This window comes from Nicotiana attenuata, chromosome 6, assembly GCF_001879085.1.
Source record: "Nicotiana attenuata strain UT chromosome 6, NIATTr2, whole genome shotgun sequence".
Lineage (NCBI taxonomy): Eukaryota > Viridiplantae > Streptophyta > Magnoliopsida > Solanales > Solanaceae > Nicotiana > Nicotiana attenuata.
The window spans coordinates 58561821-58581001 of NC_031994.1; the positions used below are offsets into that span (position 1 = coordinate 58561821).

The 19181-nt window shown below is 40.6% G+C and overlaps 1 protein-coding gene across 1 annotated transcript; it reads left to right on the forward strand.

The window, feature by feature from the left end:
* Nucleotides 11800–17473, forward strand: LOC109227054 (intracellular protein transport protein USO1-like). The gene is made up of 3 exons (XM_019392052.1): nt 11800–11985; nt 13299–13459; nt 14644–17473. Exons 2-3 carry the CDS (start codon nt 13369–13371, stop codon nt 16911–16913), a joined length of 2361 nt encoding a protein of 786 aa, XP_019247597.1. The 5' UTR covers nt 11800–11985; nt 13299–13368; the 3' UTR covers nt 16914–17473.

Here is a 19181-nt window from a genome sequence, read left to right on the forward strand (position 1 = left end):
CAACAGCAGAAAATCTGCAATCTTTCCAAGTCCAAGAATGGTCCGTTGAGCATCTGAAACACACCCGAGGCCCCTGGGACCTCAACCAAACCTACGGACATAACCCATAACATTATTCAAACTTGTTCCAACCTTCGGAACGCTCAAAACAACATGAAAACACCTATTTTTCATCGGATTTAACCTTAAGAATTCCAAAAACTCTAAAAACACATTTTCGATCTAAAAGTCTACCAAACCTCGTCCGAATGACCTGAAACATTGCACGCACATCCGAAATGATATAACGGAACTACTGCAACTCTCGAAATTCCATTTCGACCCTCGGATCAAAATCTCACTATCGAACCGGAAACTTCCAATATTGAACCTTCGGCATTTCAAGCCTAAATTAGCTACGAACCTCCAAAATACAATCCGATCACGCCCCTAAACCCAAAATCACCTAACGGAGCTAACGGAACCATCGGATTTCCGTTCCGAGACCGTCTTCACACTGTTCCGAATACGGTAAATTTTCCAACACTTAAGCTCTCATTTAGGGACTAAGTGTCCCAAAACTCTCCGAAACTCAAAACCGAACACCCCGGCAAATCGAAATAGCAGAAATAAGCTTGAGGAAAGCAGTTAATAGGGGATCGGGGCGTAAATTCCAAAAACAACTGGCCGGGTCGTTATATCCTCCCACACTTAAACATTCGTTCGTCCTCGAACGAGCACAAAGACATACCTGAAGTAGTGAAAAGATGAGGGTACTGGCTGCGCATATCCTGCTCGGTCTCCCAGGTCGCCTCCTCGACCGGCTGACCCCGCCACTGAACCTTCACGGACGCAATGTTCTTCAACCTCAGCTTCCTGATCTGCCTGTCCAATATTGCCACTGGCTCCTCAACATAAGATAGATCCTTCTCCAACTGGACTGAGCTGAAATCCAACACGTGCGACGGATCACCGTGATACCTCCGGAGCATCGAAACATGAAATACCGGATGAACCCCTGCCAGGCTGGGAGGTAAGGCAAGCTCATAGGCAACCTCCCCAACTCGCCTCAATATCTCAAAAGGGCCAATAAACGTCGGACTCAACTTCCCTTTCTTCCCAAATCTCATAACGCCTTTCATAGGCGAAACCCCAAGCAGAACCCGCTCTCCAACCATGTAAGAAACATCACGAACCTTCCGGTCCGCGTAACTCTTCTGTCTGGACTGGGCTGTACGGAGTCTATCCTGAATCATCTTGACTCTCTTCAAAGCATCCTGAACCAAATCTGTGCCCAATAATCTGACCTCGCCTGGCTCGAACCAACCCACCGGAGATCTACATCGCCTACCATATAAGGCCTCGTACGGTGCCATCTGAATGCTGGAATAATAGCTGTTGTTGTATGCAAACTTACCCAATGGCAAGAACTGATCCCAAGAACCTCCAAACTCAATCACACACGCACGGAGCATATCCTCAAGAATCTGAATAGTGCGCTCGGACTGCCCGTCCGTCTGAGGGTGAAATGCTGTGCTCAACTCCACCCGAGTACCCAACTCCTGCTGTACGGCTCTCCAGAACCGCGATGTGAATTGAGTACCTCTGTCTGAAATGATGGAAACTGGAATACCATGCAGACGGACAATCTCCCGGATATAAATCTCCACCAACCGCTCCGGGGAATAGGTAGTACACACAGGGATGAAATGCGCGAACTTGGTTAGCCGATCCACAATAACCCAAATGGCATCGAACTTCTTCAAAGTCCGTGGGAGTCCGGTTACGAAGTCCATGGTGATCCGCTCCCACTTCCACTCTGGAATCTCTATCTGCTGAAGTAATCCACCCGGTCTCTGGTGCTCATACTTCACCTGCTGACAATTAAGGCACCGAGCTACAAACCCAACTATATCCTTCTTCATCCGCCTCCACCAATAATGCTGCCTCAAATCCTGATACATCTTTGCGGCACCCGGATGAATAGAATACCATGAACTATGGGCCTCCTCTAGAATTAACTTCCGAAGCCCATCAACATTGGGTACACAGAGCCGACCCTGCATCCTCAATACTCCATCCTTGCCAATGGTCACATCTCTGGCATCACCATGCTGGACCTTGTCCTTGAGGACAAGCAAATGAGGGTCATCATACTGCCGCTCCCTGATACGATCAAATAAGGAAGACCGAGAAACCACACAAGCTAGAACCCGGCTGGGCTCTGAAAGATCCAATCTCACAAACTGGCTGGCTAGGGCTTGAACATCTATCGCCATAGGCCTCTCTACTGCTGTTAAATAAGCCAAACTCCCCAAACTCTCTGCCCGGCGGCTCAAAGCATCGGCCACCACATTGGCCTTGCCCGGGTGATACAAGATAGTGATGTCATAATCCTTCAGCAACTCTAGCCATCTCCTCTAACGCAAATTAAGGTCCTTCTGCTTGAACAGATGCTGCAAGCTCTGGTGATCAGTATATATCTCACAAGGCACACCGTACAAGTAATGACGCCAGATCTTCAAGGCATGAACAATGGCAGCTAACTCAAGATCATGGACAGGATAATTCTTCTCATGTATCTTCAACTGTCTGGACGCGTAGGCAATCACCCTACCGTCCTGCATCAATACCGCTCCAAGGCCAACTCTCGAGGCATCACAATAGACAGTATAAGACCCCGAACCGGTAGGCAATATCAAAACTGGGGTTGTAGTCAGGGCTGTCTTGAGCTTCTGAAAGCTCGCCTCACACTCGTCCGTCCACTGAAACAGAGCACCCTTCTGGGTCAGTCTGGTCATAGGTGCTGCAATAGAAGAAAACCCCTGAACAAATCGACGGTAATAACCCGCCAAGCCAAGAAAACTACGGATCTCTGTAGCTGAGGGTGGTCTGGGCCAACTCTGCACGGCCTCCACTTTCTTCGGATCCACCTGAATACCCTCTCTCGAGACCACATGACCCAAGAACGCCACGGAATCCAACCAAAACTCACATTTTGAGAACTTAGCATACAGCTTCTTCTCTCTCAAGGTCTGGAGCACTGTCCTCAAGTACTGCTCATGCTTTCCCCGACTCCGGGAATACACCAGGATGTCATCAATAAAATCGATCACGAACGAATCAAGGTATGGCCAGAAAACACTTTACATCAGATGCATGAAGGCTGCTGGGGCATTGGTCAGCCCAAATGACATAACAAGGAACTCGTAATGACCATACCGAGTCCTGAAGGCAGTCTTCGGGATATCTGGCTCCCGAATCTTCAACTGATGGTAACCTGAGCGCAAATCGATCTTAGAAAACACTCGTGCGTCCTGAAGCTGGTCAAACAGATCATCCATACGAGGCAAAGGATAGCGGTTCTTCACTGTCACCTTATTCAACTGGCGGTAATCAATACACATGCGCATAGAACCATCCTTCTTCTTCACAAATAACATAGGAGTACCCCAAGGCGATACATTGGGCCGAATAAAACCCTTATCAAGTAATTCCTGCAATTGCTCCTTCAACTCCTTCAACTCAGGAGGAGCCATACGGTACGGAGGGATAGAAATGGGCTGAGTGCCCGGCAACAGATCAATGCCAAAATCAATGTCCCTATCGGGTGGCATGCCCGGAAGATCAGCTGGAAACACATCAGGGAAATCCCGTACTACTGGGACTGAATCAACAGAAGGAGTATCCATACTGGCATCTCTCACATAATCTAAGTATGCATCACAACCTTTCTCAACCATACGCTGAGCCTTAAGGAAAGAAATAACTCTACTGGGAGTGTGACCTAAGGCACCCCTCCACTCAATACGCGGTACGCCTGGCATGGCCAGTGTCACGGTTTTGGCGTGACAATCAAGAATAGCATAATGGGGGCGACAACCAGTCCATGCCCAAAATAATATCAAAATCAACCATACTGAGCAATAGTAAGTCAACCCTGGTCTCAAAACCACCAAGAATAACCAAACATGATCGGTAAACGCGGTCCACAATAAGAGAATCTCCCACAGGAGTAGAAACATAAACTGGGGAACTCAAAGAATCCCGAGGTACACCCAAATGCGGAGCAAAGTAAGAAGACACATAAGAGTAAGTGGAGCCTGGATCGAATAGAAGCGATACATCTCTCTGACAGACCAAGATAGTACCTGTGATGACAGAATCGGAGGCGGCAGCCTCAGTACGGCCTGGAAGAGCATAATATCTGGCCTGGCCTCCCCCTCGAAGGCGACCTCCACCTCTGGCTGGCTGGGCCAGTGGAGTAGCAGCTGGTGCTGGGACCATAGCCTGAGAGCTCTGCGGGGTGCGCTGCGGCTGAGGGGTCTGTGGGGGTGCAGCCCTCCCAAGTCTGGGGCAATCCCTCACCACATGGCGTGCGTCACCACACTCAAAACAAGCTCTGGGAGGACGTGGCGGCTGTGACTGGCTCGGGCCAGGTCTGCTGGGATGACCAATGGAAGCACCCCGTGCAGGAGGCGCACTAGAGACTGGAGGTGCATAATAAGGCTCCTGAGGCCTAGGTGGAGCTGGAATACCACTGGCTGCTGGAAGAGCTGAATGAATGGGGCAGCCCATATGACCCCTACCATGACAACCTGCAGCTGGGGCACGGGCACCAGAATAATGACCCGACTCTCGAGACCTCTTGGCCTCCCTCTCCTCTGTGTCCCTAGCATGCATACCCTCAATCCTCCAAGCAATGCTCACCACCTGCTGATAAGATATATCCGTCTCTAACTCACGAGCCATGCTAGATCTGATGCTGGGAATAAGCCCCTCAATGAACCGACGAACCTTCTCGCGAACCGTAGAAACCAAAGTTGGTGCATGCCTAGCCAAGTCAATGTAACGGACAGCATACTCCGAGACAGTCATAGTACCCTGGCGCAACCGCTCAAACTCCGTGCGCCAGGCGTCCCTAAGACTCTGGGGGACGTACTCCCTCGTGAACATATATGAAAACTGGGCCCAAGTCAGGGAAGATGCCTCATCCGGACTGTCTAACTCATAAGCACGCCACCATTGATAGGCGGCTCCTCGAAGCTGGAAAGTGGTGAAGGAAACCCCACTCGATCCTGATATGCCCATAATGCGGAGAATATGGTAGCACTCCTCCAGAAATCCCAAGGCATCCTCTGATGCTAACCCACTGAATACAGGAGGATCATATTTCTTGAACCTCTCAAGTCTCTGTTGCTCATCCTCTGAAGCCGCTGCCCTATCCTCGGGCTGAACTGGTACTGCAGGCGGCACAGGTATAACCTTTGGGTCCTGCTCAACATGCACTCGCTGCTCAGGAGTGCGGGCGGCGGGAGTCTGTACTCCTCCCCCGGCCTGGGATGTGGCTGCAGCAAGGAGAAGCAACCCTGCCTGAGCCAAAGTGGTGTACATACTTATAAACTGTGCCAAAGTCTCCTGGAGTGCTGGAGTAGTAGTGGCAGATGTATCGAGTGTCTGGACTCCGACCGGTACTGCTGGCGGTACCTCGGCGGCAACTCGCGCGGGTGCTCTGGCTGCACTACGAGCGTGTCCTTGGCCTCTACCCCGGCCTCGGCCTCTGACGGCTGCAGTAGGGGGCGCGGGTGCCTGATCCTCTCGGGTAGCGCGTGTCCTCACCATCTGTGAGAGAATAGAAAGACAGAAGTTTAGTTGTGATGTCAAAAATCTCGCACGACAAGGAAATCAAATGAAGTGGAATTTTCCTAACAGTTACATAGCCTCTCGTAGATAAGTACAGACGTCTCCATACCGATCACGAGACTCTAATAAACTGGCCTGTGTTCCGTGACTCCTATGAACCTAGAGCTCTGATACCAACTTGTCACGACCCCAGTTCGCCCTCCGTGAACTGTCATGATGGCACCTAGTCTCTACGACTAGGTAAGCCTAACAAGTGCGGAAAAACAAATCGAAACTTGCGGAAATATAAATCAAAAACCCAAAATAACTAAAAGGAACAGCATATAGAATGCCGCTCGGCAAATACAACACAATATCTCAAACTTCTACATCGCTATCCCAAAACCCGAAAACTCACGGGAACACAAGCTGAGAGAAATATAGAAAAATGCTCTAACTCCGGAATGTCTACATCAATAGTATGATAGAAGGGCTAATACTACAAGATAGAATAAAGATGGAGACTCTTCGGTCTGCGGACGCGGCAGATGTACCTCGAAGTCTCCAAAAGTTCTCCCTGCCTCAAGGATGGTAAGCCTATGCAGAAGTACTTGGATCCGCACATGAAAAACATGCGCAGAAAGGGCATGAGTACACCACAGCGGTACTCAGTAAGTGACAAGCCTAACCTCGGTCGAGTAGTGACGAGGAAGGTCAGGGCCCTACTGAGATAAGTATATATATATAATGAAATGACAGGGTAAATAAGCAGTAAAACTGAGAGTCTATTATAAATATCTACACAGTATAATAAGAGTGCAATAACGGAAATAGAGATAAAGGCAAACTACAAGGAATACCACTCATAGCAAGGATGATAACCGAGGATCTCTTGGTATCCTCAAAAAATATACTGGGGATCTCTTGATATCCCGTGGATCTCTTAGTATCCTCAATATACGTGCCGGGGATCTCTTGGTATCCCGCACTTCAGTCCAGATCATAAATACTTACAGGGGATCTCCCGGGATGCGGTCCCGTAGTCCCAAATTAAAACACATGGTAGCAACACAAGAAGTATTCTACAAATGCTAGATTTCGTACTAAGTAACAAATAAGTCTAGCCTAACATGCTTCACATAATGCAATTAAGGCAAATTTAGCAAATAGGCAATTAAATTTACTAAACATACTTTTCTAAACTAACAACATGCTAAATACGCAAGTAACATGAAATAAGAGAAGGAACTCAATTTAAATACTTAAAGAAAACAGGATTTTTCAACAATTAGCTCAAGTACACGCTCGTCACCTCACGTACGAGGCATTTCAATTACCACAATATCAATCCTAAGGGGAGAGGTCCCCCACACAAGGTTAGACAAGCCACTTACCTCGAATATAGCTCAAATCAACTCGAAACCACACCTTTGCCACGAGTATCCGACTCCAAATGGCCCAAATCTATTAAATTCATTTGCATAATGTAAATAACACTTCAAGTAACTAATTCTATAATTAAATCCTAAGCTAATGCGCAAAATTAGGTAAAATGATCAAAATGCCCACCGGGCCCACGTCTCGAAATCCGGTAAAATTTACATTTCCGGAATCCTCACACTCTCACGAGTCTATTCATGTAAGAATCTCTCAAATCGGAGGTCAAAAACCCAATCAAAACCCAATCTCTTGGTCTAAGAACTTTCCCCCAAATTTTCATACAAATCCCGAAATTAAATGATGAATTCTTGTTTAGATTAATGGGTTATAAGCAAAATATAATGGGTTATAAGCAAAAAGAAGTTTAGAATCGTTACCCAATCGATGCCTCTGAAAATCCCTCAAAATCTCGCTTAAATCCGAGCTCCCAAGCTTAAGTTTTGGTGAAAATGGCTAAACCCTCGATTTTGAAATCTTTCTGCCCAGACGCGTTCTTCTTCGCGAATGCGAGGCCACTATCGCGAACGCTATTCACAAAAGTCCTGCTGGTCAAATTCCTCTTTTGCAAACGCGAGGTCCACTCGTGAACGCGTAGCTTACATGGGCAGAACCTACGCGAACGCGGGGACCATGCCGCAAACGCGAAGACCAATGGGCCCTTGCCTTCGCGAACACGAAGCACATTTCAGCTGCTCCACCCCGATGCTCTACGCGAACGCAAGACCCTCTCGCGAACGCGATGAAGGTTTTCTCTACAACACAACAGCAAAAAATCTGCAATCATTCCAAGTCCAAGAATGGTCCGTTGAGCATCCGAAACACACCCGAGGCCCCCGGGACCTCAACCAAACCTACGGACATAACCCATAACATCATTCAAACTTGTTCCAACCTTTGGAACGCTCAAAACAACATCAAAACACCTATTTTTCATCGGATTTAACCTTAAGAATTCCAAAAACTCTAATAACACATTTTCGATCTAAAAGTCTACCAAACCTCGTCCGAATGACCTGAAACTTTGCACGCACATCCCAAATGACATAACGGAACTACTGCAACTCTCGGAATTCCATTTCGACCCTCGGATCAAAATCTCACTATCGACCGGAAACTTCCAAAATTCAACCTTCGGCATTTCAAGCCTAAATTAGCTACGGACCTCCAAATCACAATCCGACCATACCCCTAAACCCGAAACCACCTAACGGAGCTAAGGGAACCATCGGATTTCCATTCCGAGGCCGTCTTCACACTGTTCCGACTACGGTTAATTTTCCAACACTTAAGCTCTCATTTAGGGACTAAGTGTCCCAAAACTCTCCAAAACTCAAAACCGAACACCCCGGAAAATCAAAATAGCAGAAATAAGCTTGGGGAAAGCAGTTAATAGGGGATCGGGGCGTAAATTCCAAAAACGACCGGCCAGGTCGTTACAGATTCACAACATTCTTTGGAATTTCATTGCGAGTCATAAAACTTTGAATATCCTTCAAAGTCACACCCTTGGACTTACCAAAATACCGCTTCAGAATATTGCTCTCTCGATTAATTATTATTTCAACATTATGTGCTGTGATCCGCAAACCACACATAATGTGAAAGTCTTCAAGGGTGAAGGAAACATCATGACCAAAAATCTTGAAACTAATGGAGTCTCGATCATTGGTGAATATTCGAGAAAGACACAGACAATGAACCAACTTCATGCTGCATTGGAAATTCTCCATAGCATAATGTATCGAAATGTACCATTATTAAGCTTATCCCATTGTGTAGGAGTCAAGAAAGTTGCAATTAATTTCTTCAAATCATGGTTCCCCTTCCAGTAACCCTTAGAGTTAAATCAATCTCCAAACTCAAAATATCTTTGCCCTGGTCTTGTAGGTGGAGGAGCAGGGACATAAGGACCTGGGGGTATTATAGGTTGTCTAGGTGCTTTAGGTGCTTTGCTACTTTAGCTGCATTAGGATCTTTAGGTGCTTTAGGAGCCATCTATTCAAAAAAAGTAAAAGATACAAAAAATAACATCAGGACATTATAAAAAAGATCAGTTAAAACTTCAATACCTAAGAAGGCTGAAGTTCGATAGTTAAAAAGACAAAAACTTCAGCCCTAGAGCTGAAGTTCGACAGTTATAAAACAAAAACTTCAGCTCTAGAGTTGAAGTTCGACAGTTACAAAATAAAAACTTCAGCTCTAGAGCCGAAGTTCACCAGTAACAAACACAAAAACTTCAGCTCCTAAAGCTGGACTTCACCAGTTACAAACACAAAAACTTCAGCTCCTAAAGCTGAACTTCACCAGTAGTTTTGTTTTTTGTAAAAACTACAGCAGCTGAAGTTCGACAGTTATAAAACAAAAACTTCAGCTCTACAGTTGAAGTTCGACAGTTACAAAACAAGAACTTCAGCTGTAGGCTGAAGTTCACCAGTAACAAACACAAAAACTTCAGCTCCTAAAGCTGGACTTCACCAGTTACAAACACAAAAACTTCAGCTCCTAAAGCTGAACTTCACCAGTTACAAACACAAAACATTCAGCAAAAAAACATGTTGTAGTTTTTACAAAAAACAAACCACAAATTCAAATCCAAAAATAATGCCAAAACATGAAAAAAAAACTTCAGCTCCTATCTAAGGTATCATTGAACTATTATAAACTTCACACTTTAATAGTATCATCTATTTAACTCTCAAAATTTTTAAGAATTTGGACGTCTAATCACAGAAGAATTTATAGAATTTTCATCAACAATATAAACACTCGTTCAAAAAACCTAAAAACACAATCGTAAAAGTAAAACTAATGCACTTATCAAACTAAACCCTAAGAAAATATTTTATCATAAATACATGACTATCAAAACCAAAACCAAAAATTAAATCGTAAAATAAAACCCAGAAAGTTAATGCAATGTACCTGTGATTAAATCGTAATGTGGGAACAACGACGACTAGCAGTTGAAAAATCAAAACAACGACGAAAACCGTTTGATTTCAGAGAGGAACAAAAAATGCGAATAACGGGAGAGAGAGAGACAGAGACAGTAGAGGACTAGCGTATACTTAGAGAGAAAGTAGTCTTTTAATAAAGAAGGGCAAAATAGTCTTTTCAAATGGCTTTTAACAAAAAAACGGGTACGGGTACAAACAGAAAGACAAAGCGGCTACAGGTTAAAAGGGGACGCCCAAATAGGGCGCCCCATGCAATTTTTATTGAATTTTCCAGGGTGTGTGAATTACCTTATATATTCAGCCAAATTTGCGAGTGTGCAGTGGCGTATGTAGTAAAAATTGCATGGGGTAGCCACTTTTTAAAGTGGTATTTACTTTTTATCCAGCATTTTCAATGCTTAGCAATAGTAGCCACTAGTCTATTAAAATTAATATGAAAAGACTGTGTTACCCTTTCTCCTATCTCTTTCGGGAGAAGAACTGTGCAACTAGACTCTTTCTCATCGGTTGGATTGACGGACGCATCAGAGTTCCTCCTCGAATCATCAAGGGTTAAGCTCCTTTTTGCAATGGAAAGACTTGACTGCAACGATCTCATTTGTTTCTGCCATATTTCTTCTATCTCTTCACAGTTCATGATCTAAAAAGAAACAGAATCCAATTCTTGTGTTTTTTCAGAGTAATAGAAAACACTACAGTTTATAGGAACAAAATGGTTACTTGTAATATTTCCAAGTCTAGTAGTAGTAACTCAGAATTAGCAGTTTGAGGGATGAGAATGAAAGCAAAAGAAGTAATGGAGGTTTCTGCATTTTCAATGCTTAGCGGTAGCAAAAATTAAGGACACTTGGTCCTGAACTTCGAGTTCCAAGTTCAAAAGTTAAGGACACTTGGTCCTAAACTTCGAGTTCCAAGTTCAAAAGTTAAGGACACTTGGTCCTGAACTTAGAATTACAAGTTCAAAAGTTAAGGACACTTGGTCCTGAACTTAGACTAACAAGCTCAAAAGTTAAGGACAATAGGTCCTGAACTTAGGCTAAGAAGCCCAAAAGTTAAGGACAATAGGTCCTGAACTTACAGTTACAAGTTCAAAAGTTAAGGACAATAGGTCCTGAAGTCCTGAACTTAGACTAACAAGCTCAAAAGTTAAGGACAATAGGTCCTGAACTTAGGCTAAGAAGCCCAAAAGTTAAGGACAATAGGTCCTCAACTTAGACTAACAAGCTCAAAAGTTAAGGACACTTGATCCTGAACTTACAGTTACAAGTTCAAAAGTTAAGGACATGTAGTCCTGAAGTCCTGAAGTTAAGTTCAAAAGTTAAGGACATGTAGTCCTGAAGTCCTGAAGTTAAGTTCAAAAGTTAAGGACATGTAGTCCCGAAGTCCTGAACCTAGAGTTCCAAGTTCAAAAGTTAAGGACATGTAGTCCTGAAGTCCTGAAGTTAAGTTCAAAAGTTAAGGACATGAGCAGAAGGGTATTTTCGTCCGGGCAGTTAAAGTTTATTAAAGCAGTGGCTAAAGACTAAAGACATTTTAAAAAGTGGCTTAAAAGTAAATACATATATTTACTCTAAAGTGCACAGTTAGTCACTAATAAAAGAAAACTTTGATTAAAAGGTAAAATAAAAGCAACACCACAATTTAACGTAATTTTCTAGATGATTGATAAATCAAGGAAGACCTTCATTTTTTTGTTTTTTTGACTCAATATTTACACTTTCTAGAATCATTTTTTTTGCTTTTATATTACAAAAAATATGCCAAATTAGAATCACACCAAATATGTCAAATTAAAATAAATGTTTGTGTTTTGTGATCCCCATTTTGTTCTTCCTCCTCTTTAACCCTTTTAAAGCTCTTTTTTCCTTGATTCAGATGAAACATCCTCATCTTTTTGCTCCCAAATTTTGGTAATATTTTGAGAAAAAAAAAGGACAAAAATCCAGAAAATGGAAGCTTACCAATGAAAAAAAGTGAATTTTGCATGGTAATATATTTCTCTTTGTTGAAGTATTTATGCTAATTATATCTACTTTTCTGTTTGATATCTCTTTTAATTTCATATATTCAACATTTTCATTGCCCTTCTTGAAGCTCTTTACCTTCAAAACAACATTTCTTTTATTTAAATATATGTATCTATATATCCTGAATGTTCATGTGTGTTTCTTTTATCTGTATTTTTTATTTTTTTTTGCATATTGTCTCATGTTTATTACATACATGAAATTAAATCAACAGATTTCAGGGAAAAAAAATGAACCTCAAACGAAAAAGGATTTTTTTCTATTTAAAGCATTTGATTAAGGTGAAGTTTTTCAAACATCATATGTTATAAATTGTTGGATGAATCTTGACAAATGTTTGGGTCTGTTCTAGATGTTTATTTTTATGTTCTCCTTGTTTTTTAAAGAGATTTAACATGTAATAATTCAACATGCACTACCTGGGACAGTGGCGGAAGTAGTATTTTCACCTAGGGGATCAAAAAATAAAGAAAATAAACACACAAAGGAGCCATGAGGATTCCTTTCTACTATATGTAAAAAAAAAAAGGGTAGCCCGGTACACTAAGCTCCCGCTATGCGCGGGGTCCGGAGAAGAGCCGGACCACAAGGGTCTATTGTACGCAACCTTTCCCTGCATTTCTGCAAAAAGCTATTTTCGCGGCTTGAACCCGTGACCTACTGGTCACATGGCAGTAACTTTACCCGTTCTAATATTTGTATGTGAAAAAGATTGACCTTATAGACATAGTGTTTAATTGAAGCATCTTCGTCTCAAAATTATAGCAAATAGGGCAAAAATAACTTTTTTTTTTCTTTTTTTTTTGTGTGTATATATAAATTGTTGAATTTTGACGTAAGGGAATCTTGTGGTGCATGTAGTAAATGTGGCTCAAAATTTGCTCTAGGTCACAGGTTAAAACCCGAGATGTAATATCTTTGCATTGTTTTTGATCCCATTATTTTTCCATTTTTCATAGTATCCTACCATATTTATTGGGTATTGTTATTGCGTTTCCATCTATTTTCTGGCTCTTACGATGTTGATATTATTTTTCTGGTTTCTGTTGTTGTCATTGATCAATTGTCTCTTTTCGTCTGCTTGAGCCGATGGTCTATCGAAAATAGCCTCTCTACCCCGGGATAGGGGTAAGTTTTGCGTACACACTATCCTCCTCAGATTCCACTTGTGACATTTTACTGGGTTGTTATTGTTGTTGTTGTTAGAATTCTTGGTTCCTGACTTTTATTCAAATTGTAACTAGTTATTTACCATTTCCTCTCTTTAATGCAGTTGAAGAAACAATTTTGATGCCAACAGCCAATTTCGAGCATTAGTATTCATTGAAAGTTTGGGGACAGACATGACGAAGCGTAGTTGGAAGGAAGCAATGAAGGCATTTGGGAGTCATATTGATCTTGAAAAAGAAGAACAATTGAAATGGACAAAAATAGGTAATTATTCAATTCCAGAACAACCTCGACCCTTTGAATGTTATTGGAGGTTGTGGGATAACGCGTTAGAGGCAAAACGAAGGCAATTTAAAGCACATCTTCGCGCACAAATTTACCCTGAACGCGGATTTTTGTGGTATACAGAATGGCAACTAGTTCGCAGTAAGTTGCTGATCATCCTGTCAAGAAAATGCATAATGGTGGCAAAACTTAATGTAACTAGGTGTATAATTCAAGGCCGATCTAAAATGAGTTCTATGAGTTCAACTGAACACATTGCTTTCAGCTCGAACTATATAAACATGTGCAAAAAAGAATATAAAGCGTAATACATATGATAAGATTACACTTATTCTAAACCAACTAACTCTATATCATGGATTCGCCTCTTTGTATAATGATGGTAAACTTAACAGCTTGTTTAGCGTGATGTTTTTCTTCATTTCGTAATGTGTCGTTTTATATCGTGTTATATCCTACTGTATTGTCTTGTCGAAACAATGTCCGTTTAGACTGTTTTGTTTGTTGTTTGGTATTGACTGTATTGTACTATATAATACTCCCTCCTTTCCAATTTATGTGAACCTGTTTGACTGGGCACGGAGTTTAAGAAAAAATGAAGACTTTTGGAAATTTATGGTCCTAAACAGGTCAAAAAGGGGCCCAGAATATTTGTGTGGTTATAAAAGCTTCTCATTAAGGGTAGAATTGTGAATTTAAGCTAAATTGTTACCAAATTTAGAAAGGGGTCATTCTTTTTGGAACGGACCAAAAAGGAAATAGGTTCACGTAAATTGGAACAGAGGGAGTAATTATTAAGTTCTGTGACATCCAAGTTTTTTTATAAGAGCTTATGTGTTTTTAACTAGGTGTATAATTAGAGGCGGATCTAGAATGGCTTCAATGCGTTCGATCCAACACATCATTTTCAGCTCGAACTATATAAACATGTTCAAGAAAACGAATATTAAGGTCACCCTCATTTTGAACGCACTGGCTCCAAATCCTGTATTTGCCTTGCGTATAACGGTGTCAAACTTAAAATCCTGTTTGGTTTTGCTGTTTTTCGTCATTTCTAATGTATCGTTTTATACTGTACTCTGTGGTTTTGCTGTTTTTCGTCGTCTCATAATGTATCGTTTTATAAAATAAGAGAATCCTAACCTGAGTTTTGTTCTTTGCAGAAATAGAGAACAAAGTAAAGAGAATAGCAAAGCTAATTAAGAGATTAAATCAAGGGAGTAGAGAAGGAAATTTGAAGAGAAGATCAGAACTACTTCAACTTGTTGATGAATTCCACAAACAATACCAATCCTTATATTCTATGTATGATAATCTGAAAGGTGAAGTAAGGAAAAAACTTAATGAAGAACACGAGGGCGATTTGTCTTCTCAATCATCTTCGTGTTCGAATTCAGAATTATATTATACTCCTGAGGAAATGGCTACCAAAAGTAACTCATCTTGTTCCAATTGTGAGAGTTTAGATGTAGAGGATGCTATTTTGAAGGATAAAATAACTTCGAAAAGTGAAGTTAAGGTTGACACTATGGATTTTGATGTGGAAAAATTTGAGACACCGATGTCTTTTGGCCGAGTATCTGAGCCAGAGGAATTCTTCAAAGACCTTAGGATTCAAGGTGAAGAGAAGTTGATAAATGAATCTACATTGTTAAAAGAGAAAGTGAAGGAAAAAGAAGACGAGATCTCGTCTATCACTGATAAATTTGAACTTCGCGAGAAGGAGAGATTGTCTCAAATGAAAGGGTTAGAAGATCAAGTTGCTACAATGAAGCTTGAATTAGAAAACTTATGTGTTCGAAAGGGAGAACTCGAGGATCAAATCGTATGCAAGTCAAATGAAGTTAAACGAATGGAAGAAAGTAATTCAAGATTGCAAGCTCGCGTCTTAGAACTACAAGCAACATTCAGAAAGAAAGATGATCAATTTTCTCAACTTCTTAAAAAATTCAAGGAGAATCAGCAGAAATCAAAGTCAAGAATCGACGATCTGATGTCAAAATCAACCGGTCTGCAGAAAGAAGTGGACCGTTTACACGCTGAAAGGAATGAATTGGAAGAAAAATTGTTACATGAAACCAAAAAAGGATCGGACCAAGTCAAGGACGTAACAGAAAGAACACAATTTCTTGATTTAACAGAAAGGACTGATGATTATCTGCAACATGAGTTGGAAGCCTTAAGAAATCAGAAATACGAGCTAGAGTTGTCACTCAAAGAAAAAACTCAAGAAGTATCAGAATGTAAACTTCAGATAGAGAACATGAAAGTGAAATTAACAAGCACGACGTTGTCAGAGGAAGGGGTAACAAAAGAGAAGGAAGGGTTAAACTCGGAGGTGAAATCACTCGCGAAAGAAACAAGTGACTTGAAAGAGAAGATAATGGATATGAATCAAGAAGCTTATCATTTGGAATTACAAAAAGAAAAGCTGAATGATAAGATTATGGAGTTGGAAACAAAACTTTTAGGAAAAGAAGCAGAGGTGGGAATTCTTCAAAAGAAACTTGACGCTTATATGAACGATATGTCTACTCAGAATTCAAAGTTAACAGCGCGAATTTCAACTGCAGAAACTGAAAAAACAAGATTGAAATCTCAGCTTGAGAAAGAGAAACATGAATTTTCACAAAGCCTTAAGCAGATGGAAAAGAAAAACACTGAATTGACTATTAAGATCGCGGAGCAGGAGAAAAATATAAGAGGAATGGAAATTATCGTAAACAAGTCAAAGGAGGAACATAAGCAAATGCAAATCAGGTTAGAAGAATCTAAATCAAATTTTCAGAATGCTGAAAAAAAACTAGAAGAAATGACAGAGGAACTACGCAAGATGTTTGAGGACAGTTTACGAATCTTGAGCAGAAGGATCCGTGTGGCAGAACAATTGCATATCGAGAACAAGGAGTGGTACCAAAAAACCAGGAACTCGTACGAGAAAGAAAATAAAGATCTAAAGGAAAAAAATGCAAGGCATGAGATGGGGCTAAGGGGAATTAAGGATATATCATTGACAGCAAGTGATATGTTAGGTTCATTAGACGCGGTGGCATTAAATTTTGAGGAATGTACGGCTCATTTCTTGAATCGAATATCAAAAGTCTCGTGTGAGTTGAAGTTCGTAAAAGATTGGGTGATGAGGAAAAACAAAGCAACGGCACATGTTAAAGATGATTTTGATTGTTTACTTACACAATGTGATGATAAAGAAGCTGAGATATTGAAATATAGAGAGAGAGTTTGGAAGTTAGAGAATAAAGTTAGAGAACTAGAGAAAACGATCAAGGACCAAGAGGAATCAATGTTGGTATTAAAGGAGGAAAAGCGAGAGGCGATTAGACAATTATGCGTATGGATTGATTATCATCGTAGTCGCTCTGACTATTATAAAAGGATTCTGTTAACTGAATTTAGCCGTAGGAGCGCGCCATAGGAATGATTTCCTTCAGCCATCAGTAACTAAGTTCTTTAGCCATAGTTATATGATGAGATGTAATAGCTTGTGTCCTTTTTTTCCCCGTTATGCATCTGTATTCCCTGCATGAATGTGAAATCCACCAGATCCATATTCCCGCCGCATGGGGCCCACTAAAAAGGGAAAACGCTTTTTACCAGGAGTTTCTCCATTCCGGCTAAACTTGAGAAGGTTGGAACCGCCATTTGCATGTCCGTCCTCCTTCTTCCCATCGGGATTTGCTCATGTGCAAGGTTCAAATTCTTGTCCAGAGGATTGTTTATCGTCTTTTGTTGTTGTTGTTGTTGTTGTTATGTTTCAGTAATAGGTTTGTTCTTGTTAGAAGAGTGTGATTGTATACTGAATAAAAGAGTATTAGGCATTGGAAAAACATTAGTCAGACAATGAAATAAGTTTGGTGACAAACTTGCTGCCCATTGAACAAACCAGATTTAGCATTGTACATCTGGATTTGGGATGTATAATGTTCTACACTATTGTACATCTTGATTTATGAATCAACCAATTCTCTTGTTGGTGAAAATTAAACAGATTATATTATGGAATTCTACTTGTTGCTCTTCAATTTTCTAGCCATGTTTGACAATAGAGGCCACAAGGCTTTACTATTTCCATAAAATCTTGATCACAGATACTAAAATCTTGCAAATGCAGGGTAAGACTGCGTACGATAGACCCTTGTCGTCCGGCCCTTCCCCGTTAAAATAGCACGGGCTAGCCAATTTTTCGGTCTGGTCATTCAAAAATAGCCAGCGTTTGCCAAGTCATTGAAAAATAACCACTATTTTGCTGCAACAGAGACTGGTCCAGCATAATATACTGGAGTTCGATGCACTTGTGTATGAACTACCAGCATATTATGCTGGACCGGTATACTTTGCTGGCTCCAGTATAATATACTGAAGTTCTAGTATACTTTGCTGGAACTCCAGTATATTACAGTATACTTTGCTGGAACTTCAGTATAATATACTGAGTATAATATACTGGAGTTCCAGCAAAGTATACTGGAACTCCAGTATAATACTGGAGTTCCAGTATGTTATACTGGAATTCCAGTATATTAAGTTGGAGTATTTTCCAGATTTTGAACAGTATTTTCGTTCAGATTTATCTTTACATGAAAAGTGGCTAAATTTAGATGACTTTTGAAAATGTGGCTATTTTTGAATGACCACTTGTAAATCTGGCTATTTTTGAATTCTCCCCCTTTTCTGGACCCCGCGCATAGGTGGAGCTTTGTGCGCCGAACGACCTTTTTTTAGATACTAAAATCTTGCAAAACATGAGTACAATTTAACATTCAATAACTGATGATTAATCTAAAGTTTTCTAAATATGACTTTCTTTCTTCTCTTTTTGGGAAAGAATTTTCTATTTTGGCGACAATCGAGTATGGCCAAAAGGGAAATAACTTATGGCTATGCACGAGTTTAACTTCTATGCATCAACAAGTGTAAAAGAATTTTTACATTATCAGGTTATTTCAAAGATAACTTAAGTAAATAATCATAAAAAGTGAGATTAGTAAGCTGAAAATAAGATAGGTTACTTACCACAGTTTAAAGTGTCAAGCTAACTACTCTACCTGAAACATGCACATGAACGAATTTATGTAGAAGTCAATGTATGTTTTTAGCTGGCTATATATGTAATAAAAATGTTTTAAAGACAACCATATATTGCATCCAAATGAATTGTCACAAAAGAGTAACTAATGACTTCTTATTTTTGTAAAACATCAATTATCTGAAAACAAATCTAGTTTGATGAGACGACCAATATTAATATTTAAGACTGGAGGAAGAATTAATTAGTTTAAATAAATTGTCAATTGGTATTGTCATTTGACATAATTTAATTGTGAAGGTCAGCAAGTTGAGAAATCTATATATACACTACATCAGTAATTAATCTTCCATTGAGGAAAACTAATAAAACAGCAGCAATCATACCTAAAGACTTTACTTGTTCAAGTTTTTGTTTGAGTTTTTTAAGATATTACTATTTACATGCTGTTAACGTTATTAGTATAAATTAGTTATTGTAGCATTATCAATAATCTAAACGATAATAATATATTCATCAATTGCATATATTAGGTATTTCTTATATTGCTGTTATTTTATTATGATTCTATTGATGGTACTAATATATCGTCTCTTGTTGCTTTCTTGAGCCGAGGGTCTCCTGGAAACAACATCTCTGCCCCTCGGGGTGGGGGTA